Source organism: Carassius carassius, chromosome 44 (assembly GCF_963082965.1).
Source record: "Carassius carassius chromosome 44, fCarCar2.1, whole genome shotgun sequence".
Lineage (NCBI taxonomy): Eukaryota > Metazoa > Chordata > Actinopteri > Cypriniformes > Cyprinidae > Carassius > Carassius carassius.
In genome coordinates this window covers 25,619,222-25,637,402 of record NC_081798.1, presented here as the reverse complement: position 1 = coordinate 25,637,402, position 18,181 = coordinate 25,619,222, and the positions used below count along the sequence as shown (strand labels likewise).

General features: G+C 38.3%; 1 protein-coding gene across 3 annotated transcripts in view; it reads right to left on the bottom strand.

The window, feature by feature from the left end:
* The window catches only part of poc1a (POC1 centriolar protein A), a 79,891-nt gene that overhangs the window by 48,436 nt on the left and 13,274 nt on the right, over positions 1-18,181 (bottom strand). For all 3 annotated transcript variants that reach the window (XM_059537037.1, XM_059537035.1, XM_059537036.1), the window contains exon 7: positions 16,283-16,416. In XM_059537037.1, coding sequence (XP_059393020.1) covers positions 16,283-16,416 — 134 coding nt within the window. The remainder of the gene's footprint in view (positions 1-16,282; positions 16,417-18,181) is intronic.

Below are 18,181 nucleotides of genomic sequence, written 5' to 3'. Positions count from 1 at the left end.
ACTGGAGTCTAAAAAACCGAGTCACACTGGAGTCTAAAACCGAGTCACACTGGAGTCTAAAACCGAGTCACACTGGAGTCTAAAACTGAGTCACACTGGAGTCTAAAAAACCGAGTCACACTGGAGTCTAAAAAACCGAGTCACACTGGAGTCTAAAACAGAGTCACACTGGAGTCTAAAAAAACGAGTCACACTGGAGTCTAAAACTGAGTCACACTGGAGTCTAAAAAACCGAGTCACACTGGAGTCTAAAAAACCGAGTCATACTGGAGTCTAAAACGGAGTCATACTGGAGTCTAAAACCGAGTCACACTGGAGTCTAAAACCGAGTCACACTGGAGTCTAAAACCGAGTCACACTGGAGTCTAAAACCGAGTCACACTGGAGTCTAAAACCGAGTCACACTGGAGTCTAAAACAGAGTCACACTGGAGTCTAAAACCAAGTTACACTGGAGTCTAAAACGGAGTCATACTGGAGTCTAAAACTGGTAGTGCATAAACTAATTTGCCAGCATCCCTCCAAAATAAAAACCAGATGATTTAAATATTAGAGTAATTGTATTTTTCACAAATACTGACTTTTATTTTTTTTTTAACTAATAGTATTATTGCAGTTAATTTTTTTTATCTTTTTAATGGTTTATTTTTGTTTAAATGATAATAATACAATATTAAAAAGAATAATAATTAAAGTTGTAAAGTGGGTGAAATGTGAGTGAATGTGGCCTATGAAAACTCAAGTGGAAGGAGATTTTTCTTGTACTTCTGTTCTACAAGACAAGGATAATGATTCAGGCAGTGATGAGTATTAAAAAATATAAATATTAGTCCGACCACACTAGATACAGGGTGATCACCAAACCTCACGAGAACTGGGATGAATATATGACACATACTTCTTTTGAGAAGCATGTTTACGGTGTAAATCATGTTTCATGAATGAGGCCTGGTGTGTGTTCTTGTGATAAACTAAATGGGTCTGTGACATTAAACCAGATGTGTTGTTATTCAGGCACCTGCCATAAACATATCAATAGCTGAACTAACAAGACCCTCTTCAACACATGCACCATCATAACTGACATTCAGCTGATCTGTACAAGAACAGTAATACAGAAGACCAATTAATGCTAATGTCTGCTTGGGCACCATCTCAGTTTGTCATCTGAGTAACACGTTATTCACACTTATATGAGTAGATTTAACATACAGTAAAGCAGAGAAAAACCATCTGCTAAAGACTAGCGTGCCATTGTCACTGCATGTCCAGAGGTATGCTTCAACATGCTGAGTCTGAACTCATTCCGGTCTGAGGAGTCTGAAGTCACGTCTAATGATTAGAGACAGCAGCGGAGAGATGAAAATGAGGAATGTAAACCAGTGGAGGTGTGGAGTAATGTGTCTTCTGCCGAACATGTCTGTATAATGTAGATTGACACACATACACGCACATGCTCAGAGAGGCCCTCAACAACACCACTGTGGCAATCAAATCTGCCGTAAGTCTTGAGTAAAACATATGTACAAACTTTGTACAAAAGTGGGTTAAAATGAGCAATCTTTGCTCTCACTTTCACCCTGTCACGGTCCACACTGTATAACACACACTTGTAATATCTAAAGAGAGAGAAAGCATCCAGTTATGTTGACATAAAACTGGACACGTCAGTGCCTCTCTCTCTTTCTTATAAAGTGAGAGAAATCCACGTGCGATCTGAGCAGAGAGGTTAGGCTACTCACTACTCAATATGCGCTCTGCAATGATAACGTGATCGATGCCTACAGTCCACGCTGAAAGCTGTTCTGGGGCAGTTTCAATCTGGGAAGCGCCACCACAAGAAGTCTGGAGGCACTGGCGCTCCGGTAAGACAAAATGATAAAAAGTCGCAGTGTAGGTTAAGATCTTTCGTATGTTTAAAAAAATATCGATGCTTGGTATCAATAACGTCTCAGGGCAGCACATATTTCGATAAATGGGCACAATGATTTATCATCTAACCCCTAACAGGTAATGTGAATACTTCAAGACCTTCTTCATAATCTATATTGGTATACAGTGATTCCACATCCATACAGTAGTTGTCAATATACAGGTTTCTGTATTTTTCAGTTCTTTAATAATGTTCAATACATGAGTTGCGTCTAAAATATATATGAAGTAGCGCTGGGTGAAATGGCCAAAAAAAATGATCACAATTTTTTTCATATCAGTCGATATAGATAATTATCAAAATAAATGTCAAATCTATATTTCTTTTCAGTTTAAAGCCAGATTTTTGCTCCAAAGTGAAAGTTGTAGAAACCAGACCATTAATTTTCCTCAGTTTCTGCATGTTCTAATGAGTGATATTGTCAAGTGATATAAATCAAGAAACAGATTTGGGTTGCATGATAATATAAATAGTAGTGGGGGGCATAGATTAATTTTTTTAATCTAGATTAATCTCAATGTAATCTTGGAATTAATCTAGATTAAAATGGCTCATTTGAATTCTGCCTAAGGAATTCAGAATATGTGTGCTACCCAAATAAAATAATGACTAAAAGTAACGTTAAGTCTTTGAGAACCAAGTATAGGTCCCTGCAGGAAAGTAATGGGAGTTACCAGATCAGGGTGTTTTTACACCATGATACCTGATTGGTTGACGTCATAGTGACATTAGGATTAGGGGCGGGGTTGGGTAACGGGGATCATTTAGATTGCATGATTTAGAAACACCCAACAGTTTGAAAACACCCACAAGGTGACAAACGCCCACTTTTGCACTGCATAGACCTAAGTCTCTTGAGAACTGGTTTCTCAAGAAAGGTGGTTCATTAGACCAGGGGCTCATCTCCTGTTTCCAAATTGCATCACAAACTGCTTGAGAAAGCTGTAAACGATTTCCACATTGCACAAGGTGCAAACAACCTTACGCTGGTTTCACACATACTCCGTCTGCAGTGCGTATGCGTTTTGTATAGGGGTGCACCGAAATTATGGCCGCCGAACATTTTCGGCCGAAATGGCATTATCGGTTTCGGGCCGAAATAAAAAAAACAGCCGAAAACGTAAACCGAACATGAATGTCACCCGCCCCTCCCATCCGTGAGCAAGCGCTTAGGTTTCACTCACGGTCGAGCTGTTATCACGCGTCTGCCTACCAAAGATTAAGCATGTCAAAGGGCTGTCACAATCAAAAAAAGCTTGTCACAAAAGCTGCACAATCGATCGGACCAACCAACACAAGTTTCGAAAACGAAAACAGGGAATCGATTTTAACGGCCTTCTCTCGGAGCGCGTCCAGCTCGTCACTATACGCTCGCAGCGAACGCGCGTCACACAGCAACTGCAGGTTCTGACACACACACACAGCCTATTAGTGCATAATATCAATGTAGCCTTCAGTAATGTTTTTCATTGATGTTATGGCAGTCCACATTGCTGACTTGTGCGCGTCTCAAGCGCCCTCTTTACGTTCGCCCTAATGCCTGTTTAGTTGTCGTTGGATTTGCCTATATTTGGCGTTGAAAAACGGATCAACGCCAAATATAGGCAATTTACTAACGATTCAATGAACACTTTGCCTATGTCTCAAAAATCGAACAGGATTTTTTTTTTCACAAAAGTGACAGCCCTATACGAGAGGACACCAAAGTTGCAATATGTAACATATGTTCTGCAAAAATCTCTTTTTTTTAAAAAAAAAAAAACAACAAAAAAAAAAAAAATTTTTTTTACATTTTTAAAAAACTATTTTATTTGATGGAACATAAAACTTGAAGAATAATTATTATTTATATTTATTGTAAAAAATATTTTGTTTTGTTATGTAACTGTTAATAAAAGTTTGATTATTATTTTGTGATTTTTCAATTCAGATCCATTAAATCCAAGCAATATATATACACGTTTTTAAAAGAAGCCATTTTCGGCTTCAGTTTCGGTTTTCGGCCAAGTGCATCCTAAATTTTCGGTTTCGGTTTCGGTGCAGAATTTTCATTTCGGTGCATCACTAGTTTTGTATTTTTTTACGCACCCATGTTAACGGATTCCAGCGTTCATGTGGTTGTGGTCCGTCAGAGCGTTCTAGTAGCGGTGCGTCTGCAGCAGTGCAGCGATCGTTCATTTACAGAGTTCATTTAGTCGAGGTTTCCATTGGAAAGCTTCTTTAAAAAAATAATAATAATAATTTCCCTGAAGCAAACCCGGTTGCATCTTAGCTGCATCCATGTTAGCATGTCACATTTGATGTGGTAATTTCACAGTAGGCATACACACAGGTTTAAAGACTCATTCTTGCCCCCTACAGATTCGGCTAGGTATACATCGCGTATACAAGGTGAAAGTCATCATAGATTGCGTAGTATAGACCCAGCTCCTAACCCAACTTTGAGAATAGATTAACGGCGATATTTTTTTTTTAATCGCCCGATAAGAGTCTCACGTTTACGCAGAACGTTAACGCCAATAACGTGGCACCACTTATAAATAGTAATATTACTTTTTTTAAAAAAGCACATTTGATTAGGGCTGTCACTATTGAGAGAAATCTTATTTGAATGGATATCGAATATCATGCAATGCATTCGAATATATACGTGCCCGCCAGTGATGCGCGGGTCAATGTATTAACAACTCGCACCCGACCGACGTTTTTAACTAACCCGCCTGGCGCTCACAAGTCGGACCGCAAAAAAAGAAAAAGAAAAATATTGTAACCGACCTGCATTTTTTTAAAAGTAGTAAATGTTCATTGTAGCGTCATTGGGCCATAGACGTAGGAACTAGGCAAAAAAACTAAAAACAAATAAACAAAAAAAAAAACCTTAATATATTCTAATTTTGTCAAGAATTATAATAAATCGTCAATAAGCTCATAATTTGTACTAAAATAGTCTAGTCTGGCTATGTCTATTTTGATGTTTCTGCAAGTTCAGCAGACATTGAGGCTCGGGTTTGTTCCGATCCAAGCTCGTAAGCGGAGAGCGCATTTCTGAATATCCTGCTACGCTCGCTCATTCCGTGGGGTCTCGCTCAACCCAGAATGGCCTGCTGGCTCGAAAATATCCAAGGAGACATTTAATTGTTTAGTAATAAACTGGGTTTTTCTGTGTCGCTGCAAAGATGAAGTTGACGATGCGAACTCGCCATGAACGCCAGAGAGAAATGCACATTTCATATGGATTACATCATCAGAGAGTAGCCCATTTATTTTGGTTTGAATATTTTCGATTAAAAGTAGACATTTCAAATTTCTGTAATATATTGCTCATATTTCTCAAATATGGCTTCCGGTTATGGCCGCCATAGAGTAAGACGCGAGAAGCATCGCTCCCACACAAAATCCTTTTTTATTGCACTATTTTGAGCAAAGCGCGGATTTACTTGTATTTTTCTTTTTCCGAACTGGACTGACATATTTGGGCAACTTTTGAGGATGCCTCCTAAGAAAATATTCGAGAATAAGAAGGAAACAGCTACCGAAGATTCCTCGGCGTTAGCCTTAGGGGCTAGCCCGACATCCCCGCCTCAATGGTTCCAGACAGAACTGGAGAAAGGGCTTGCGAAGCTTTAAGTAATGATCGACGGACGTATGTGTGAAATCCGCGACTCTGTTGACAAAGTACACAGTGACCTTCAGGAAACGAGACTAAAGCTGAGCGAGTTGGAATCGCGTCAAGATGGATTTGAAGAAGCCATTGTTAATGTGCGTGAGGACATTGCTGAGGGTAAAAAGCACGTGGAGTACGAAATACTCACTTTGAAAGATAAGGTCGATGATCTTGAAAATCGCTCCAGACGTAACAATTTGCGCCTTGTTGGCTTTCCTGAAGGAGTTGAGGGGAGAGATGCAGTGTCATTTGTGGAGGAATGGCTCCCTAAAATCATTGGTATGGATCAAGAACGGCCCTTTGAAATTGAACGAGCCCATCGTACCCTTCAGCGCCGGCCGTCGGAACACGAAAGACCGCGAGCCATTGTAATTAGACTCCTTCGTTTTAGAGACACAGTCTCGATATTGAATGTTGCACGGGAGAAAAAAGACCTGACATATGGAAACTCAAAAATAATGATCTTCCGAGATATGTCAACAATTCTCTACAAGAAGAAACAGGCGTTTGCTTCTGTTCGAGGGCGGCTCCGGGACCACAACATCTCCTACAGTATGCAGTACCCAGCTACTCTGAGAGTGGTTCTTCCTGAGGGTGCACGATCCTTCGGTTCAAAAGATGCCGCGGAGGCTTACTTAAAAGCCCACCATCCAAAACTTTTGTTGCCAGCAGGTTCGGAGTGAGACTGTAGGTAGGCTACATTATGAATAGTGACTGCATTTACGAAGGACTCTGAGTAGCTACCGAATGGTCGCTACTGAAACCTAATAAATACCAAGTAATGTTAGTCCGAGATTGTTTTGATATTGAGTCACAAGTGCCTTTATGCCTATGGCAACTTTGGTGATTTGTTTGCAAAGTTTTACCTGTAATGTTCGGTAGATGGCGTTATCTGCGCTAATTATTTCCTGGTTAAAGTTGGGATGCCTTAGCTTGAAGTTGTGCACGTTCTGCAACGTTACGCGAATGTGTTGTTTACGGGGAAAGTGTTATGTATGTGGGTGGGTGGGAGGCTGGAAGGGGGGGTTTGTGCCACTTTTTTTTTTTTTTTCCCTTCTTTTTTGTGTGTTTTCTTTTCAATTTGACCGATAACTGATAGAGATAAGTATAAATATCTGTCCTGGAATGTTAATGGGATTAATAATAATTTAAAGAGGAAAAAAATTATGTTGTTCTTAAGAAAAAATAAGATAGACATTGCTCTCCTACAAGAGACGCATTTGACTGAAGAAGATCACTGTAAGTTATTACGTCAGTGGTCTGGACAAATATTTTTTTCATCATATAGCTCTCATTCAAGAGGGGTTGCTATTATGATCAATCGCAGAGTGCCTTTTGTTTTTGAAAGCATGGTTAAAGATAATTATGGAAGATATATTATTCTTAAAGGATATATTGCTTCTGAGAATGTTACAATAGCAAATGTATATGCCCCCAATCAAGATGACCCTCAGTTTTTTCATAATTTTCATTTTAAACTGTTTTTGCCCTGTACAATCATTGGAGGTGATTTTAATTTGGTTTTAGATTCAGCAGACAGATCACCTAACAAAGGTTTTGTCTTAACTCCATCAGCAAGAGTTGTGAAACATATAATGGCTGAACTAGAACTGTTAGATATTTGGAGAGCTTTGCATAATAAGCAAAATGATTTTTCTTTTTATTCTCGACCCCATAAGAGTCTCTCTAGAATTGACCTTTTTCTTTTACATAAAAGACAAGAACACTTAGTTGAATCATGTGAATACCTTCCACGAACTTTGTCTGACCATTCCCCTTTAGTTCTTACAATTTATACCCCTACTACTAAATCACACATTAGAAGATGGCGGTTCAGTAATTATCTCCTTAACGACCTTGATTTTATAGACCTTCTAAATAACAATATAGAAAATTTCTTGAATTTCAATGCTGGTTCTGCCGCTTCAGGTATGATTTGGGAATCACTTAAAGCTTATCTGAGGGGAATAATCATAGCATACTCATCCGGAAAAAAGAAAAAATATCAAAGTCAACTGAATGAACTTTCTAAAGATATTAAAAAGCTGGAACAGGACTATTCTATATGTGGAGATGAAAGTATTCTACATAGACTAAATTCATTGCAGCTTGAGTATGATATGCAGTCCACTAAGGAAGCAGAGTGTATCCTCCTCAGAACCAAACAACGATATTACGAGCATGGGGACAAAATTGGCAGATTATTGGCCTGGCAAATAAGGAAAGACGATGCAGTGAGGTCTATAAATGCAATTCGTCAAGTAGATAACACTATCATCAGAGACCCTAATCTTATTAATCAGGAATTTATGCAGTTTTATAAGCTGTTATATACCTCACAGCATACAGATATGGCGAACATACACTCTTTCCTAGATAGCCTTGATATACCTTCACTTACCGAGGAATGCAGGGACTGTCTGGAGAAGGACATAACGGAAATTGAAATACAAGAAGCGATATCTTGCTTAGCTGTTGGCAAATCACCTGGTATGGATGGTTTCTCCATGGATTTTATTAAGGCTTTTCTACCTAAATTAATCAAACCACTAAATGATATGTATTTGCAGGCTATAGAGACTCAGCGTTTACCTGACACTCTTGAACAGGCTATGATAACTCTTTTACTTAAGCCTGGTAAAGACCCTCGTTTATGTGGCTCCTATAGGCCGATTTCATTACTTAACTCAGACTACAAGATTTTTGCCAAAATTATTGCTTTAAGATTGGAAAAAGTTATCTCACAATTGGTACACATGGATCAAACAGGATTTATTCAAAATCGATGTCTCTTTGACAATGTTCGGAGACTTTTGAATGTAATTTTTTCTGCTTCTCAAGTTGATTCTCCTGTTATTGCTATATCTTTAGATGCCGAAAAGGCCTTTGACCGTGTTGAGTGGCCCTACTTGTTTACAGTCCTTCAAAAGATGAACTTTGGTTCTAAATTTCTTAATATGGTCAAAATGCTTTACAACCATCCAACAGCAGTCATTCAGACCAATAACGAGATCTCGGCACAGTTTTCTTTGGAGCGGGGTACAAGGCAGGGCTGCCCACTATCTCCCCTTTTATTTTCTCTTGCAATAGAGCCTTTAGCTATTGCAATTCGCTCACATGACAATATCAGTGGTTTTACAACCCTTCAATCTAAACATGTAATCTCTTTATATGCGGACGATATTATGTTGTATTTGACAAATGTAGATTCTTCCATACCAGCCTTGTCAACTCTATTACAAGAGTACGGGATTATATCTGGTTATAAAATAAATGTGAATAAAAGTGTCTCTATGCCTCTTAATAGAGCCGCTTCGCAATTGTCCCTTAAAAATTTCCCTTTTGTCTGGAACAGAGATAAATTTCTATATTTGGGAATACAAATACCTAGAGATTTGTCTCAGTTATATAATTTGAACTATGCTCCCCTGCTTAGAAGTGTAGAAAGAGAATTAGATAGATGGAAATCTCTTCCTATTTCATTAATTGGTCGGATAAATTCTATTAAAATGACTGTGTTGCCAAAATTTTTATATTTGTTTCAGGCACTCCCCTCTGTTTTACCAAAGTCTTTTTTTAAGGATCTCCATAGAGGTGTTTCTAGGTTCTTATGGAAAGGGAAAGTTCCTCGGGTAAAATTAAATTCACTGTTTATGCCTTTTCAGAATGGTGGACTCAAATTGCCTGACTTTTATTTATATTATTGTGCAGCTCAGCTGCGCATTGTTTGGATCTGGCAAACAAAATGTATTTCCCCTCCTGCTTGGCAACAATTAGAAGAGGCCCAAGTGCAGGGTATAACCCTTGCTGCAATACCTTTTGTCTCTATAAACTACTTGAAGAAATTGACCTCTAACCCACTAATTGTTGGTACTTCTAAAATTGTTGCAGACCTCATGAAAAATATGAAATGCAAGCAGACTATTTTCAGATCCACTGCTTTTTATTACAATCCCTTTCTACCCCCTGTCCTCAAAGATGGCATAGCCAAACAGTGGTATGATCAAGGCATCCAAACCTTTGACAAATTTTATGAGGAGGATACACTCATGTCGTTTGAGCAATTACAACAGAAATTTACCCTTCCCTCTAAATTTTTCTTTAAATACCTGCAAATTAGACACTACATTCAGACCCAACAAGGTGGTCGTTTATCTAAGCTCCCTCTTTCACCTCTTGAGGCTATCTTGGCTGAGAAAAAAGGTCATAAGGGTCTCATCTCTTTTATCTATGCCAAGTTGTTACAACTGATGGCGGGTAGCATTCGTGACGTAAAATCTAAGTGGGAAAAAGACTTGGAGTGCTCATTCACAGATGACGAATGGAAAGCAATATGTGAGAAAGCTCAGACTTTTTCTATCAATAGTCGTCATAAGCTCATCCAATTTAATGTGATACATAGAGTTTACTATACTCCAGTTAGATTGCACTCTTTTAAAAGCTCCTACTCAGAGATCTGTCCTAGATGTAAAGCAGATAGAGGGACTCTTCTACATATGCTGTGGTCTTGCCCTGACTTGGAAGAATATTGGAAAGGGGTCTTAGAGATTATTGCTATAGTTGTAGGTACTAATGTGCCTAGAGAGCCTAGACTTACCCTCTTAGGGGATACTACACTACTTGATCAACAAAGAATTAATATGAGATTTGTCAGACTAGCTCTACTAGCAGCCATAAAATGTATAACTTTGAGATGGAAGGATTCTAATTCACCTTCTACTTCCATGTGGATTAAAGAAGTGTCATCTTACATGCCTTTGGAAAAAATTGCATTTCGTTTGAAAAAGCGTCAAGATTTGTTTGTCAAATACTGGGGTAGCTTCATTTCTTACTTGGGTTTAACAGGACAGAATGCTTAGAACCTAATTTTTTATACTTTCTTGTTTCATTTTATTCATGGTTTATTTGTGGCACTATGGGTTGAGGTTTGGGGCATGTTTAGGGTAGTATGTGCGGGGTTGAAAGATTTGCTTTGATTATTCTGTACTTTGTTGTACTTTGCGTTTAACTTGGAAAAACCCAATAAACAATGTTCAAAAAAAAAAAAATATATATTTCTCAAATATGAGTTTCGGCGCCCTCCAGTTCACATGCAATGCAAGTGATCGTGCCGGCACCTTATTACATTGTCTGCTATATATTTGCTTCTTATTTATTAAATACGAGCATTTGATTGATAAAACATTGATCAAAATTAAGATAATTTATACAAAATTTAAATCTTTTAAAAAGAGTTTTCTATAAAACAAAACTTAATAAAGTCGTCAAAATCATGTTTTACCAAAAACAGCACCGTTGCTCCACAGTCTTCAACTTTTCTCTTGAGCCTCCATCTCTACTTGCAGACTGAGCTTGTGCGTCATCTTCACCAGTTATTCAGCCAATCAAGTGTAGGCCTATGTATTTCAAAATGGTGTCTAGTACTATATAAATTACAAATGTTTAATTTGCATCTTTATTTCAAACGACCGACTGCGTCGTTTATTTTTTTTTTCGGACCGACCGCGACCCGAATATCATTAAAAATATTTTTGGATGACTCGTAACTCATTTTGGATCAACTCGTGCATCACTGGTGCCCGCCCCCCACGCATAAAAAAAAAACGTAATGGACATTCAGTCACAAAACCTATTCGGAACAGGCACAAACAATAACGTGACAATTTAAACAGCAGCAGGAGTAAGGCATATAGCCTAGCCTAATTAATTTCTTAATATTGTTTGGAAGAAACACCAGTGGAGAACACACGTTTGGAGTGCACAGACGTGCCTGGCACACACAGGTAGTTGCGTGTCAGTGTTGAGAGAAGTGGGTATTTGTTGCAGTCTGTGTCTCTCCATCAATACAGCGTGTTGCTGTCTGCAGGGAGAGGAGGTTCAGTCATGTAGTTTTTAAGCTCCTGGATACCAGAGCCATTACTGTTGTAAAATAAAAAACAAACGGTCTAATCATAGATTGTAAAAAATGTGCTACACATGGCATTTTAAAAACCGGATAGTTTATTTATAGTTCGATTACAAATATTTCACGTCATGTTCGAATGCAAATTCGAATATCGAATAAAAAGTGACAGCCCTACATTTGATAGTAGCTTGAGGTAAGATGCAGAGGTAAATTTTTGTTCATTATCAAAATCAGTTACATCTGTAAAAATTGTAACAAAAGCAGGTGAAATCATTAAAAAAAAATTAAGTGCTACAAAGTTAGACGCTTAAATTTACTGTAAAAAATGTACTGTACTATTTTTATTTTATATAGGTTTTAATCCTAAATTGCTATAAAATTAAAGTCATATGTCTAAATAAGTTGTGTTGCATATTTGAAGATATATAAAAAATTTAGGTTCCTATGTAATTCTGTTTAGGCGTTATACCACAAATAGCCACCGGGTGCCATCCAAACTTTTTAAATGTATCTTTCTGTCACAAATGTATCAGTTTCTCTCAATATTACTTCTATCACCAAATATGGAATCTTGAGACTCAGAAATTTCCAATGATATGTATTTTGTCAAGATTATAAAAAGATTTGATTCTAAAAGACACCTCTCACTAAGGGGGAGGAGCCCCCTAAAAATATTTTTAAAGTATGAATCCCATGGTAACACAATATCTGATTTAAAAATGTTTTTAAAGGGTGTATTATGAGGTTTTAATCATTCAAATTATATACAATTTATGTTGCTAAAACGTGATAGGGAGACAGAAAAAGAAAATATTTTTCATGACAAAGGACAGAACTCCTGTTATGATGTATGTTTTGAGGTGCACTTTTCAGATTAATTTATTACTGTTCCCACATCATTTTTAACAACAAACAGTGCTAAAATATCTATTTAGGAGTCTTAGACCTTTGCAATAATATACAGCATGTCATGTCATGATTAGGATTTAATGGTAATATACTGAAGTTAACTTGGGCGTCCCGCTGGCAGGACAGTGACCGTTAAGACAAACATTAGGCCTTTCTTCAAATCACATGGGGCTTCAGACCAACAGCTCATTGGTAAAATGATTTCATGCATCTTAAATGCAGCGTTTCTTACGCTAGCCGGTGTGTTTTGTTGTGCACCAAACACTGATAAACAGATCTACTGGTGAAAATGCCGCAAACAGAGCTGCAGAGCACATGTGATGCAGAGACAGACTGTCCCAGTCTCACTGTCCACAGACACAACATACTCCCTGTGTGTTGTGTGTTAGCATGAAGCATGCTAGCAGCACCTGCTGATCTAATCAGAGCCTAGACCAGCAAGCTACAGCTAATGACAGCTTCTCGTGAGACAGACACTTGATGATGACTACAAGAACCCTGTGAACCCTTATGGCCGCTCACACAGACAGCGTCACACTATTGCTTGTGAAGTACAGACTTTCCTCGAAGCATGAGGTTTAGCCTTTGGAGTCACGAAACATGGTTCGTCTGATCATCACTGCAATGCATCAGTAAAGGCACGTTCACAGGACTGTTGGATGCTAGTGCACTTCTACTCAACTACAGCTTTATATCAATGAATTCATCCAGACTGCAGATTCTCAGAGTACCGATTATGTACAATAAACTCTGCAATCCGATTAAAATATTAACTTTTTTAAATGCACATCACAGTTGCACAGGGATAAAAGCCCAAAAGAAGTAATTATCATCTTTACTTTGTCTAAAAATGTGCCAAAAAACTTTTGTTTTGTTTGTTCTAAAGACAAAACTTAGGATAGTTCACCCAAGAATTAAAATAAAGTCATCATTTACTCACCTTTGTGTTGTTATAATGCCGTATGCCCTTCTTTCTTTTTCAGACCACAAAAGATGTTTTTTGTAATATCATGTCCATATAATTTTAGTATATGGAGATTAATATAAAAATAATTGATAATTATAAAGCGCCTTTCCAAAACCTAAGTTGGCTTTACAAAGTCAGTTTTGAGAAACAAATAAATAGGGTTGCATGATATTATCGGAATGATATCGGAATAGACCGATAATGGCTTTAAATAATAATAAATAAAATAATAACAACAACAACAATGGCTGTGTCAATTAATGGACCATTTCCACATTTCTGTATTTCTCAGCAGCGGAAGTCGTCATGGTTGGGTTAACTTGAAGAGCAGTGAATGGGAGTAGCACAGATATATATTTTGCATTCCCATTTGCTCACATAGCAAAAGAAAAACCCCACGACAGTGTTTTCGTGAATAAGGTCTATAATCTTGTGAGGGGCCTGGGTCTGTGTGACGTCAATTTAATTGCAACATATAATCATTGCTGTTAATAGTGTTCATCATCTGTTTGATTACGTCATTAACTGATCAGTTTAACAGTCCCCACTGACAAGCTACTACTAAATATAATGTAGACTTGAACCTTAATTTTCTGTAAAGCTACTTTGCAATGATTTGTATCTTGAAAGGTGCTATATAAATACATTTGAATTGAACTGCTGGGAAATCACCAGTGGTTCGAGTGCGTAGCTGCGAGTGTGGACTGAACGAGAGCCTTTCAGTGGAAGTTATGCAACAGGCGTGTAGGAAGATGAGGTCAGCGAGGAGAGGCCAACACAAGCGCTTCACAGTCCAAACACCAGATGGGACAGAGACCTCAGAGCCTCCAATCAGACCCAAAGGACATAAATGTGTCAGAGACCGATCCACAAACAGGCCACTGTTGGGTCAACGAGCACCTCGAAGGTCCAAACGTGAGTTCAGCTCCAGTACCGCAGGTCTCTTTTCCTCTTTGAGTCTGAAACGTCATCGGTGTGAGGCCCAGCAGCAGCTGGAGCTAGTGAAGCGCTGGGATTTAACACAAAAACACCTCCGCAGACACAGCGCTGCTGATGAGAAGAACGCCAGCTGCTCTGAAGATCACTTATTTGGAGACTAGCAGCAATGAGAAATGCATCACGCAATAATAAGCAGTGAGCAGGAGCATGCAAACATAATTACATCAATAGCGGTTCCCAGACACGTGCAATTGTACGCCAGTCCACCCCAAACCATCTTTTCTAGCACAGTTCGCTGGTTGGACACAGACTGACCGTCCAATCACAGAGCTCCATTCCTCACCAACTGCATTTATTTCCAGCATCTTTTAGCTCTCCGTGTGTTTGTGTTGAAGGCTGAGGTTCTTCACTCATCTCACTCCCACTGATGATAACCAGGAGCATTCAGCTTTCTACTGTACATGACTCACCGTCAATGGGTAGGCGGTCAGTTTTTAATACTCTTAGGACAGGACTGATTTAGCCTACGCTCCACTGAAGTGAAAATACAGCAGTGCTGGTATGAACAGATCCTCATCACTTCTGCCATGTGATTCATTCATTTGCACAACGAGAGCAGGACAACATACATAATTTGTCCCATTAAACAAAGGCATATTTCACAAACGCTTCATCAACACGGTCATGTAAAGTGTCTTGTAGATTAATGTTTATTAACATGTATTTATTTGACAGACACTTCTCTCCGAAGCAACATCCGCTGCATCCTTATCATTGCTAGCACCAAATCTCTATGTGCTTCATGTAGTAATGTGTCGTTTGGAGCAACCGGCCTGTTTATAAAGTCCCAAAACTACTAATTTGGAGGATCTATTTTTTTTTTTACCAAATTACACTATTTCCATTGTTATTTACATTTACATTTTTCTGGACTAATTTTTAATGGTTAAATTACATTTTATTAAACAAAAAGCACGTAACTAATTTATTAAACGGTTAAAAAATTCACATTGTAAAGCCCTATGCAGTGATTTATTTATTCTTCTGTTCTATTTTATTGTTGCCAAATTCTGTGTTTAAGCATGTGATCATACTTTATTTTAAGGTCCAGTTCTCTCTATTAACAAACCATTAACTACGTCTTTTGGCTTAAACTCCCAATTTGCTGCTTATTAACAGCTAGTAAGGTAGTTGTTACATTTATGTATTGGGCAGGATGAAGGATATAGAATATTCTCGTACAATATAAAAAATATAATAATATAAACAGACAAGCTAATAAGCAACTAGCTAATAGTGAGAATTGGTCTCTATACTAAAGTGTTACTCTGCAGTCCAATTAAATGGTTTTTTTCTCAGAAATTCTGTTATATATTTTTCTGAATATTAAATGAAGGCATAAAACATTCATTTAATTTATCTTTTAATCAAATGAAAATTAAATAAAACTGTTTTTGTCAAACAGAGGGTTTACTATTCAAATTAAAACATGAAATATAGTGATTATTCTTTAAAGAATAAAGTTTATATTATGAGTAGTAGTAGTATTACATACTGTACATTCTACTGCACAATAATAATACATTTCTTTCACAATTTCTTCAAGTTAAACTGAATTTTTATCTTGTCTAAGTTTCTGTCTGTATTTGACGTGATGCTAGTTTTACTCCAATGAAATGATGGTAAAGTGCTGATGAAGTCAAGTATATTTACAAATAGTCCATATCGCGATTTATTCATCCAAAATTTGACAAATTTCGTGTCATATATCAAATTCCATTGGTATGATACCATGATTCCTGTGTTTTCTGTATCATGGAAGCCCTATAATTTTACTAAGAAAAGTTCATTGAGAAGCAGTGTTGAGGTCAATGATCTTTTGTAAATCGCTCTGTCTTCTGATTCTGATGCAGCGCAGCTTCACTAACAACACAGAAGAGTCTGAGCTCAGTGTGTGGCGTGTCACCTGATGGCCGTGGAGCGTGTACAGCAGTCGTCCCTCAAGCAGGTCCAGGATCTTCAGCGTGGAGTCACTGGAGGCCGTGATCAGGTAGTTTCCAGATGGATGGAAGGACAGGCTGTTCACCGTCGCACTGTGAACTGAGAGAGCACAGCCATTAGTCACTAGAACTCTGCAATTAATCCAAATATGGATTTGATTTCAATTTCTGCCTCCAACGATTATGAAAATACAGTCAGAGGGATAAAATAATTATTGCGTCCTCTTTCCAGCAGTGCAATTTCGCTCCTCCATTAAAGCACAATTTCAGGTGCAAATTCATAATGTGATTTGCAAAATGGTGCATCCTTGATTTACAAAAGTGTATTAGATTCATTAATGTTTTTAAAAGCATGAAAGAGAACTTGTGCTGTTCCTCAGGAGGATTTCTGTGCATTTGCTCAAACAACACACAATCATCCTTTAGCTCAAAGTGTGCGCCTAAATACACATCAAATACATGCCAAGTTTTGTCACAAATGCGAAACTTAGTGATTATTCACGTAATAACCCTTGTCCGTTTTGCAATAAATGAAAATACATGCGTAATTGGATCGGTGAGACTCTTAACTGAAGTGCTCTGGACTGAAGGACTTTTGTAGCTTCACTAAGAAACAAAGAAAGTTTCAGACTTACAGTGAACACTATGTGGTTTTATTTGACATCACATTATTCATTTCTGTCGAACACTGTTAACTGAATACTTTAAAATTGCATTAAAAAAACCTTAAAGCATAGTTTGTTTCACTTGTTTCTTTTTATTCGACTTTATTTGTACTTTACTTTTTTATTACTGACAGTTTAAGTATTTTCACTTATTTTGAAGACTTTTGTTTGTTTGTTTGACTAATATTAGTTACCCTAAAGTACCCAAATACATATTTGATATACAGGTCTATCTTTAAAGGGATGGTTCACTTTGAAATTAAATTTTGGTATGTTTTATCTTACCTCAAGGACATCCGAGATGTAGGTTTCTTTGTTTCCGCAGTATTTCCCATTTTGATATTTTTAGGTCAAACCGTTCTTGTCTGTGACTCACATAATGGAGGTCTATGGTCACCACCTCAAAGAGCATGCACAGAGGAGTCCAAATTAAACAATTCCCCATCGTAACTACACATTGATGACCTAAGACATGAAACGTACTCTGTTACTAACGTAACCTCGGTTCTCTCTAGAAGAGGGAACGAGTACTGCGTCTTAGCTAAGACGCTACGGAAAAGTCTCTTTTCACGAAATACTGAAGCAAAAAATTATCCTTAATTTTGAATTTTTGTAAAGCGCATTTGCAGCAGCACACAGCCATAGGCGAGATGGCTCGTACGCTCATTGGCTGCTCTGCGGCAACTGCACAGCCTATCGAGCGCAGGCTTCGCGCCCTTCATGCCACTTCCCGCCGAAACGGGTGTGGCCCAACCCTATAAATGGAGCTCGAAAAGGCTGACTCACCTGATTTATTTCATCACCGAAGCGAACCAGAGTGAATCGTACGCATGGCAGAGATCGCAGTACTCGTTCCCTCTTCTAGAGAGAACCGAGGTTACGTTAGTAACCGAGTACGTTCTCTTACGAGAGTTCTCTCGTACTGCGTCTTAGCTAAGACGCTACGGGAACCCCATGTAAAACGCAGTGCGCGCAGGGATCACACACCAATAAACCTGAAGCAACGCCCAGGATTTACAGTGCACAGTCACCTGAGGGACTCACAGAGAGTTCAGGACCGGAGAGGGGGGGAGCCCTCCGTCCCATATCTAGCAGCACCCGTAGATGCGGCAATATGACATCACACAGCCGAGGCAAGGCCTGACCAATGTGGCAATGCGGGTCTTACGCAAAACTGCCCATATAACAGTCGGCAGCGCA